The following is a 10,946-nucleotide window of genomic DNA, read 5'->3' as shown; positions in this document are numbered from 1 at the left end:
AGAATACAATCAAGTGTGTGACGTCATCATGCAGTCATACAGACCAGGATGTGCATATAACTAGTCTGTGAAATTTGATCATAAAAAATGGCAAACTTTCTTTTTTTACATCCGATTTTGATGAAATTTCCAGTGCTTGTTGGATTTTCCTTTTTAATCAAATAAACTTTTTGTTGGGATATGGACTGATCGTTCCATCGCTGTGCTTCCTAATTCATGTTTCATTTAGATACAAAACTAGAAGTTATATAGTAGCAGATCAAATGACTCAGCTTTCGCCATATTTTTCACGTGAAAATGACCCCCTGCCCCCCTCCCCCCTCAAAAAAAAAAAAAAAAAAAAAAACTTTATAAAAATCATAAATTTATTTCAGTCTAAAATAGAGAAGGAAAAATCCTGCACATCGATCACTAAATAATAGAGACCTTAGACTTAGTGAGACAGCTCTGCATGACAGTAACACTTTGGCGTCCCACAAAACAAATTATGGCGTCAGTGTTTCCCCATTGCCAGTTTTCGAAAGAGAAAGGTATTTGAAATATGGGCGAAAATGATGATCGCGGCCTTAGTATCGACGTTACATCCGACATGACTTCTATATATTGCACATTGTTATTTTTTGGTAGGTCTATTTATTAGTGATATAGTGGTTATTACCCCGAAATGGTCTTCATCCAATTATCGAAAAGTATACGATCGAACTGAATTATGTACAGAACTTTATCCAATAATTAATTACAAAAAAATGAAGTTCATTACTAATTCCATAGGATTGCCAGTTTTCCGCAACTTGACACTGACATGCTAGTTATAGGTCCATGCGTGGTTTAGTTAGAGCTCGATTGAATTATCTCAGGACACGTACTCATTTATACCTTGGTCACATTTGTTCTACGGCGGCCGTACGGCGAGTTTTAACATTTTTTTGTACCAGCTACATATACATGTATATAGATGGTTTGAATAAAAATGAATAAAACGACTGTTTTCGATCGACTCGCCGTACGGCCGCCGTATGACAAATGTGACCAATGTATTATGAACCACTGGTCAGGAGCAATGGGTTGTAATTACATCTCCATGTACATGACCAGTGGACTGAACTCTTCATGGCCTTTTACTAGTATGCCGACACAAACGAGTATATCGATATAGTAGGCCTATACAGTTCATGGTGTCATACAGTGCTGTTGACCTTACACCATATAGCTCTATGCTTACACACACTCCGGCCTCACACACACACACAAGTAAATACAATTCCGCCAGGCCTACTGCATACATAGAAAGGACAGTGCAACCAACGTGGATAATGTACTGTACTAGTCTATGAATTCAGACACAATTTACCCAAAGACGGTTTACATAACATTTTAGTGAGAGTACAGTGCATTTCCAAAACATAAACAGGATGTATAATCTTGGAATTTCCTTTGTATGTAAGGGTTTCTTTCTGTTGGTTTCACTGCCCTTTTTTCTCTTGATTCATCAGAATCATAATAAAACTTTTTTCATCAATCTGAAACAACATATGAGCCGAGACTAAAACGCGGGAAGTCGGAGAATATGACCGAAAAAGAATGGTTTTTTCCCAACTCTGTGCTGTACGTAGTGTTCATTCTGAAATCACTTTTCTAAATTGTTCCAGTGTTATATTGGAAGTTAGACTTAGACAATAGGGGATGTACTCGCAAGCCCCAGCCCCCGCCAGCCAAGGCAAGAGCAAGGAAGGTAGGAAAACAGAATGGTGTTGTGTGTTGTGCATGTGAGGAACGTACTGATCGATGATCCTAATGTCGATACGCGATCAAGGCTTTTTCTGCTCTGCCGTTCACCGAGTGACAAGGCAATGTAGCGGACTACATTATCGTTCTTGCGTAGCACACTCACGGCAGCGGTGGTGGTGTGTCTGCAGAGGGGTGGATAACTGGATTTGGGTGATAGAGGGGGTATGTTACAATTTTGAAATTACTTTGTCGGGATATCCGAGAAGGTAAAATTCACACATATAAGAGCATAATTTATCGTGAAAAACACCTTTTTATTTCATATCATCCACATCACGACTGTTTTAGGACATACACATTCATATAATATACAAATTAATTAGAATGGTGACAGGCCAATTTCGAGGAATTACCAAAACTATCCACCCTCTTTAAATGATGGGAGGTCAAATATGTGGATACCAAAAGGGGAATCCAATTTTGGTCATAAAATGTTGTGTGAGAGAGGAGAAAAATAAGTAAAACAGAATGGTGAAATTTTGAACAATATCGGACAAAATATTGGATGATGGTGAGCAGAAGTGTGGTGCATACAGAATGAAAAATTCTACATGTAGGTTAAGGAATGGGAGGTCAAATATGCGGATACTAAAAGGGGAATCCAATTTTGGTCATGAAATGTTGTGTGAGAGAGGAGAAAAAAAAGTTTAACAGAATGGTGAAATTTCAAGTGTGGTGCATACAGACTTTAAAAAAATCCTGATTAAAAGATCCCTTTACCATGTCAGCATCAATACAACTACCTTTGTTTTACATTTGTTATCTATTTGTCTAGGGAGCAATGTACAAGGTCACTACCACCAAGAGGTACCACCACACAGCCAGCATGGGATACATCTCCAACAGATCCCAACGTTGCCATCGACCCAGCAAACATCACCACCCCTCCAGCAAGGTCAGACTGGTGGTAGCAACACCTACCACATAGAGGACCTCTCCAACAACACTCGCCTTCCCACTTCCACATCCTGTGACCCATTGAGCACCACTCCTGGGAGCATCCAGGTGTGTGCCAACACGTCCAAGAGCAACTCGCGTGCCGTATCTTCTACGGGTCGCACGCCTAAGAAGCGGGCCGCTCCAGGATCTAACCCCAAGCAACTGAGTAAGGCGCCCAGCATGCGGACACCAGTGACGCAGATAGTGACTCCTCAGGTTTACCAGCAGACACAAGTGCCACAGCTGCACCAGGACCAGACACCTCGCCCAAGGGACACCATCAGCTTCAGCAAACACTGCCAGACGGAACCTTTGTTCCAACAGGTCTATAATGCCTCTGTGCACTTCTCCAAGGAGAAGGAACTACCTGATGGCCTCAGTTATACAGAGGATGAGAAAGAGAAGAAGATATCTGGTGTCGTCGCAACCAAAGACCTCGAGGTCGGGGTGCAGTTTGGACCATTTACTGGAGAGTTTGTGAAGGAAGGCTTGGGTTGCTTCAACCCAAACACATGGGAGGTAATTATACTGCACTTGTTCTTAAACTTAAGATCGTAAAGGATAGGAAGGAGGCAAAATATCAATTTTCGGGAGCTACTTTTCACAAACTATTTGCCAATTCTGCTACTTTGGATAAGCTTCAATGTATCAGTGAAAAGAGGATTTTCCAGGGCTCTTGCATTTTGGGGGTTGAAATCACCCTGAGTCCCGTGTATAGACAGATATATGAAAGAACCAGGGATGTGAATGACTTTTAATGTAAATAGCTGAAATTGCAAAAGCTGTTATACAGACATAGTGCACAGAAAGCTGAAAAAGGCTGAAAATGAAAGGATGAAAAGAGTAGGGTTTTTGATAAGCACCTTCAGTGATATCTCTAGTTTTACAGATTTACAGCTGAATTATGATTTCATGCATTGATTATCATAATTAAAAACAGATTTGAATATTTTCAGTACAATTATCCAATTTGGAGATTATTTCATGGGTGACGTCTGTGCCAATTTTCATTGCGATCGCGTGATCAACAACCAAGATGTGAGGAGCGCAAAAAAGCCCCTCCCCCTCCCGATCTATGTGTTTTCAAAATAGCCTTGGGTATATAGGTTTAAGCTCATTGTAAATGACCAGATAATTTATTACTATTATCTTGTCTTGTATAGGTATGCGTGAGGGGAAAGACCTGGTACTACATCGACGGAGCCACCGACCCTCACAACTGGATGCTCCATGTCCAGTTTGCCAAGAATTCTGAGGAACAGAATTTAGAGGCCTTCCAGTTCTATGGGGACATCTTCTTCCGAACCACCAAGCCTGTAACGTCTGGTACGGAACTGAGGGTGTTCTACAGCCAGGATTACTCTAAGCATGTGGGCTTCAAGGAAAACCTCAACAACCTGCTGTACTTTGAAGGTATGCTTTGGTTTCATCTTGATGCTGTGGAACTTATTTTCCTCAATGACCCTGTTCTTTGGCTTTGCAGATTTAATACTACATATATTTGGATGCTTTGTTAGTAAATGTTCAGGAGTTATGCGTAAAGTTGTGTGTATTCCCCGCCACTCACCATAGGATCTGACTACGACACAATTTTTTTAACATCCCCATTTTTTATTAAACATCGAAGTTTCAAGAAGAAAAATGATTCATACTGCTAAATCAGAAACCATATTCCTTGTAGTGGGAATAAAGTATGAAACGACTTGATTGTACAAAGCAATATGTATTATGTGTAAGAAAAACTATAATGGCACGTGGTAATACTGGTAGCTTGAAAATATTACTTTTCATGTTACAAAAAACATACATTTCTTGAGATGTTTCTGGTTGTCATCCTGTAGGGTGGCATCTCTGATGTTCTGGAGGTATTTCTCCATCACCTAAAATATTTTGCACATGCTACGATCATTTCATGTTATCCATTGCTCAGATATATATGCAATCTAATCGCCAAATAAACATTCTTTCTCATTCTTTTCTTGTGCATGTAGATGCTGAGAGGTTTGAGTGCAGAGATTGTGACAATCGCTATACCAACTCCAAAAGCCTGTTCAGACACATCAAGTTTGAACACGACAACAAGAAGAACCTGATTCCTCCCAAGGATTTTGAACCAGCCAAGCCCACTCCACCCCCGAAGCCAAAGATACCGAACCTTATGACCATCAAGGATGTCGCAGCGAAGATGGCAAGGGACAAAGAGCGCAACGCAGAGAAGGCTCGGGAGAGACCTCGAGTGGACAAGTCCAAGAGATTCTTGAAGGTCAAGCTCGTCCCACTTGGAAAATCTTCAGAGAAGGACGAGTTCTCTTGCAAGAGGTGCAGGAAGAAGTTCCCGTCAGAGGGGCACTTGAAGGAACATGCTGCATTTCACAAGGAAATGAAAGACGTGAAGCCAATTTGCGAGGTCTGTGGACTTGAGTGTAAGCATAACAAAGCACTGAAGCAACATCAGCTTTCCCATAACCCTGATGCATTCCAGTGTGAGTTCTGCAAGAGGTATTTCCGCAGGAGGGGTTGTCTTGTGTACCACCTGAGGCACATTCACCAGACCTTTGTGGGTGAGAAATGGACAAGGGGCAACGTCCAGGAGCAGATGACGAGATACGTGGGGCCTGGCGAGGAAGATGAGGAAGAGGAATTCCATCCAGAACTGCCCAAGGACATGTTAGGTAAGCATATCCTCATCAAGTCAAAGAAGCCAAGGGTTTTTAAGTGCCAGTTCTGCCCCAAGAAATTCATAAGACACAACCTGGTGTGCAAGCATGAAAGAACTGTGCACATGAACAATGGACGCTTCAAATGTGATTTCTGTCCGAAGACTTTTATGGAGGAATACAACTATACTCTGCATAAACGTAAGCATACCAAGGAACGCCCCTTCAAGTGTTCGGAGTGTCCTCAGTCCTTTGCATCGGAGAAAGCGCTCATTAACCACCAACCAGAACATCGCGGGGAAAGACCTTTCAAATGTGATGATTGTGGGAAGGCATTCCGCACCAGAAAGTACATGCTGAAACACAAACGTAGGCAGCATATGGCACCTTCTAGACTCTTCAAATGTGGATACTGTGACAAGACTTTCAAAGACAACACTGGCAGGGAGCGCCATGAACGTCGCCACAAGGGTATCCGGCCTCATGTCTGTCTGACATGTGGGAAAGCGTTTGGTACAAAATATTCCTTGCAGACTCACTTGCATGTTCATACAGGGGAAAAGAAGTTCTCATGTCATATTTGCGGTCAGAAATTTGCCTTGAACAACACCCTAATAAGGCATCTCCTGCGGCATGACAAGGAGTCGGCTCTGAGTGACCAAGGTATTTCCAGCGTTCAGGACACAGTTGCTCTTCAGAACAGCTCAACTGGTAACACCGGACTTCAAGAAGTTCAACTCCACCCATCGTAGCAGTAATTAGGATATCTGCCCTTCCATCAGCAAGTGATTTCCTGATTAGTAAGGCGAGCTGATGTTCTTTTGTGACCTTTAGTTTTGAAACTATGTGTTCCTGTGAATGTTCTCTTTATATGCATCTGAAAATGGGTTTATGTTGATCCTATTGTGTGTGTGTATCCTGGTTGTAACATATCATACATACATAATTTTCACATTTAGCTCATCTGTATGCGTATGAAAGTGACACTGATTAGATTTTTTTTTGGAGGGGGAGGGGTGTTGGTCAAATGTCACAGGGGTCATTGTATGTATGAATATGCCACCAAAGAACCATTTCGCCAAAGCAATTTCAAACTTGGTTATGTGACATGCATTTAATATTATATGGCATAATGTCCTTCAGCAACAAATGGATTCAGTGCTGCACTAAACCCCAGTGAGGTAAATAGATACTGGCAGGAAGTAGTTCCTCAAAAAGCTGTGAGCGCTGGAATCGGTAGCCGAGCTTAGCCAGATTAACATAGGACCGTCAAGGCAAATTAAAGCGATATACAAATACCCTATATCGTGTATGGGAGTCCTAATCATTAGGTTATAGATCAAAGGTCTCAGAAGTCCTATCCAAATAAAGGCACTTGAAGAAAATAACTTCAAACCTGAGGCTGTCATACTCATGAAAATGCATGCAAACAGAAAGGATTATGGTTTGATAAGATATGAAGCATTAGTTTGCTCCGTCAGTTCTCATGGTAATTGCAGTAATCATAATTTTACAGAATCTTTACTGATTACCTGTAAATGGCCACCCCTATAATGTGGGAATAGAAGCTAATATTGTAGTCTTGTATAAAACTATCTCTTTTGTTTTCTAAATTTTCCTATTCTTCCATATCAGAACCTGAGCCGAGAGGTGGAGGTGGCAAACGCGACATGGACATAGACCACAGCAAGGAGACTGACCCTAAACCAATACAGCGAGATGCTCAGGACAAAGATGAAAGCCATAAGACTAAACCAATCAGTGAAATTTGTGGGGAGGAATGTAATGCTAAGCACAACATGTCTCTGAGGCAGCATCTGCTGTCACATGACCCCAGCTCCTATCAACGTCAGTACTGTGATTGGTTCTTCAAGAGGAAAGGCTGCCTCGTCTTTCATCTCCGCACCATACACGAGATCACCATGGGTAGGAAATGGCTCCTGGGGACCATAGATGAGCTTCTGGAGAGGGACATTGTGTCTGAAGATGACCAGGAATAGTCCAGGCTTGTGGAGGAGATGAGGAAGCAGAAGCGGTTGCAACAGGCTGTAAATGACTCCAAGGGATTGAGACAAAGGTGTAAGATCTGCAGAAAGGAATGGAAGCATACCAGAGCCACGAAGCAGCATATGCTGTCCCATGACCCCAACTCATTTCGATGTCAGTTCTGCAAGCGGTACTTTAAGAGGAAAGGTTGTTTTGTTTTTCATTTGCGTACCATACATCACTTGTCCGTGGGTAAAAAGTGGTCCTGTCTTGAAAAAGAGGATCTGGTGACACCAACCACAACTGACAGCAAAGAACTTGATCAGAGCAACGATTTGAATGACTATGACAGTATGGTGGAGGAAATTGAAAGCTTAGACTCTACCAAAAAAGAATATGACTAAAGGACAGTTCATCAAAGGAAACGGCAACAGAAGAAACCTACATCTCATACACCATGGTAAACCAGTCAATTCAGAGGTGGTGTCAATTGCAATACATGTACATCAGGATGAGAAGGTAGACATAGTTGATAGAAAGAGTGAAGCTGAATTTGCCAATCCTTATTTATATGTAAAATCTCAATTTTTTTCTTGCCATTCACATTTTTACTACTTACCTTGATTTTTATGATGGCACATTTGGTCACTATACATAACTTATTCAGCCTTCTTGGTAGGCTTTTTGAAATGCGCTTCAGATTCTGAAATAGATACTCTTGTACATTGGATAGATTCAAAATGTCTGATGAAGTAGCTACTTATGACCAACTTATTCATCCTAGTTTGTCTATAAACCAATTGCAGCTGCTGTGGAACCGCGGAGAAGGGGGGGGGGGCAACTTTATCAACAATCATGTACTAAAAAAGGTTAAGATGGCCATCTGATTTTTGAATGGCATGGTCAGTTTACCCCTTTCAAAATTGTTTTCTGGTGCCCGATCGCAGTAAAATTTGTGGGTATTTTTTTTCTTTTTGATATCAGGATATGATCCTTGTCTGTCGCTTTCTGATAATCAGTCACTGAATTTTGAAAACCCGTAATTTCTCCCTCACTTGTTCTTTGTCCAAGTTTTTCAAAAAGCGAGCTTTAATAAGTCCGGTTGGATGCTGGATGGGCATCGACGTACTGGTTGATAAATGATGTCGGAGAAATCTGCAGATAATTTAAGATTATCAACATAAAAGGCTTGTAGCATTTCCTGTACCTGTTCATTATCTCTCTCCGGAATACCGAGGAATACAAGATTCTCTCTAGCAATGTAGGTTGTTAAACGATCAATCTCCTCTTGAAGCTTGTTACATTTAACGACACATTCCACTCTCACCTTTTTGTATGCTCTTTTGCCTTTTCCACCTCCAAACAGAACAATAATGCGTCACATCCTTCGTTTAGTTTTTTGTCAATTTCCAGGATCTTTCGCGTAATTTCTTCCATCTTCCCTCCGATACATGTCTAAAAATTGTCCAATCTTGACTCCAGTCGAGACATTAATTTTTCTCCTAGGTCAGTTTCTTGCAACATTTTCTTTCCAGACATCTTCCGTTTTCCTAATTGTTACGCTGGAGTTTGATGACCTGCTAGGCGCTCTTGGACGTTTCCTTTCCATAGAATACATTGTATATGAAGATATGCCTGTTGAAGACAGTTCAATAAATGGAATAAAATACAAGTTAAGGGGAGAATCGTAAAAGAAAACCTCTGGAAGTATGTAGAAATTAAAGTAAAAAAAGAGTTAATCAGTCCAAATTACCCGTGCCACATAGCCACCAACAAGGCCTGGCATGCGAAGGGGCACTGTGACACGAGCGAAGAGAGAAAAAAATCACGTCCGCATCCTACGAATGACCAATATGGGACTACAATATTTACCGAGTTTAACATCATAAATCAGAGTCAAGAAAGAGGTGAATATTCTTCATTTTTACCATAGTTTCCAACTAATTTAAAATAATTTCAAGGAATTATGGAAAATAGATGCCTATTTCATGAATATAAAGATGTAAAATGTGAAATTTTAGCAACTTTTGGTGAAGCTTTTAAAAATAAAAAAATAAGGAGCGTGATATTATTCTCATATTTTTTAGGAGCGTGGTACGAGCACCGGCGTGATCGCGCTTCTCAAAAATGAAGGTCTGAACTTTTCAAACCACATTTTTCATTATGTGGGTTTTACAAAAATCATTGTATTGGCAATGTGGGAATAAACTTTTACCTAGTTAAGTGAACTTACACAAATTGTTCTCCAAGAACTTAAAGTGTAGTTCCAGGGTATGACTGGTCGAAGCTTGAGATACCCTGATGCCATGAGGGCATTCATCGGTGTGGGGAAATCGTCGAGGTACTGGGGAGAATCACTGATGGGGTAGATACGGTTAATACTTATCCTTTAGTCGACAGCTAATGTTCCATCCCCAACTCTGATTTTGTTCTTATTATCTGATGAATACACAAGGGCCTGGGGGCCGTTTCATAACGCTGTTCGTAAGTTAAGAGCGACTTTAAGAACGACTGGTGATCCTTTCTTACACGCTAAACCATCGCCTAAGGTGTATACCATTTACCAAAAGAAAGGATCACCAGTCGTTCTTAAAGTCGTTCTTATCTTACGAACAGCTTTATGAAACACCCACCTGGACTCCTGGCTTTGCCACCATTTCAAGGAAATCCTTTACTCTGGCTTAGTAAAAATTACTGTTCGAATTTCAAGATTAATTTCTAAAAATTGTCATGGTACTTCGGTAATCTTCATTGTCTCCCCATGCAATCGCAAGCCTGTTAATCCTGATCTGCCTCTAGCGTCAGCTGCACTATCAAATACACAAAATGCTGTAATATATTACACTAAACACGAATATAATTCACTATACCACTCTGGTTGCATGACCAAAGCCGATGATTTTGGTCCTCAGTCTGCCTTCCTCCTGGTTCAGCAGGACATTGTGGCATTTCAGATCATTGATGAGGAATCCTTGGCGGTGAATGATATTGATTCCCTCAACGATGTCCAGTGTTGCCATAATTACAATTACGAATATAGGCCTACTAAATTATACACTAATATAAGCATAACTATACACCGATATACTACACTATACACCAATATACAACACTATACACCAATATAGTACATGCTACACTATACCATTATGGTTGCATGACCAAAGTCTTACATCTGCCTTCCTCCTGGTTCAGCAGGACATTGTTGCATTTCAGATCATTGATGAGGAATCCGTGGTGATGCATGATGTTCATTCCCTCACTGATGTCCTTGGCGATCAAAGACTTTTCCTCCTGCTTCCATCTGGAAGGTCTTCCATCCAGGGAGTCAGCCAAAGTGACACTCTTCCCCCGCTGGGCATCACCCACAAACTCCATAGCTAGAGCGAGAGTATGACAATCCAGTGTGACATACTCGTAGTTCCGGGAAATTAACAGAATGCACTAAGATCTTTCTGGATGCTTGCCTCTTCGCTTATGATGTAGAACTGGCGTTGACGGTGTGCAGGTTCCCTGGACATAGGGAATTTCTTCAGAGCGATGGGATCTTTTGTCACCGCATGCCTGAGGAGGTAA

The 10,946-nt window shown here is 41.2% G+C and overlaps 1 protein-coding gene across 1 annotated transcript; it reads left to right on the top strand.

The window, feature by feature from the left end:
- Positions 1–1,683: 1,683 nt before the first annotated feature.
- Positions 1,684–9,602, top strand: LOC129266560 (zinc finger protein 93-like). Its single transcript, XM_064104253.1, has 5 exons — positions 1,684–1,732; positions 2,564–3,246; positions 3,891–4,140; positions 4,719–6,184; positions 7,020–9,602. Exons 1-4 carry the CDS (start codon positions 1,684–1,686, stop codon positions 6,134–6,136), a joined length of 2,400 nt encoding a protein of 799 aa, XP_063960323.1. The 3' UTR covers positions 6,137–6,184; positions 7,020–9,602.
- The last annotated feature ends 1,344 nt before the right edge of the window (positions 9,603–10,946 follow it).

The sequence above is a fragment of the Lytechinus pictus genome, chromosome 8 (genome assembly GCF_037042905.1).
Source record: "Lytechinus pictus isolate F3 Inbred chromosome 8, Lp3.0, whole genome shotgun sequence".
Taxonomy (NCBI): Eukaryota; Metazoa; Echinodermata; class Echinoidea; order Temnopleuroida; family Toxopneustidae; genus Lytechinus; species Lytechinus pictus.
The sequence above is the reverse complement of the archived record's forward strand: the minus strand, read 5'-3'. Positions and strand labels throughout refer to the sequence as shown.

What these genes read in the sequence shown, in the direction of transcription:
- LOC129266560 (XM_064104253.1), top strand. Translation starts at nt 1,684, where the DNA reads ATGTACTCGCAAGCCCCAGCCCCCGCCAGCCAAGGCAAGAGCAAGGAA. An exon ending in CCAAGGCAAGAGCAAGGAAG is followed by an intron (nt 1,733 to 2,563) that starts GTAGGAAAACAG and finishes CTATTTGTCTAG; the next exon opens with GGAGCAATGTACAAGGTCAC. An exon ending in TCAACCCAAACACATGGGAG is followed by an intron (nt 3,247 to 3,890) that starts GTAATTATACTG and finishes TGTCTTGTATAG; the next exon opens with GTATGCGTGAGGGGAAAGAC.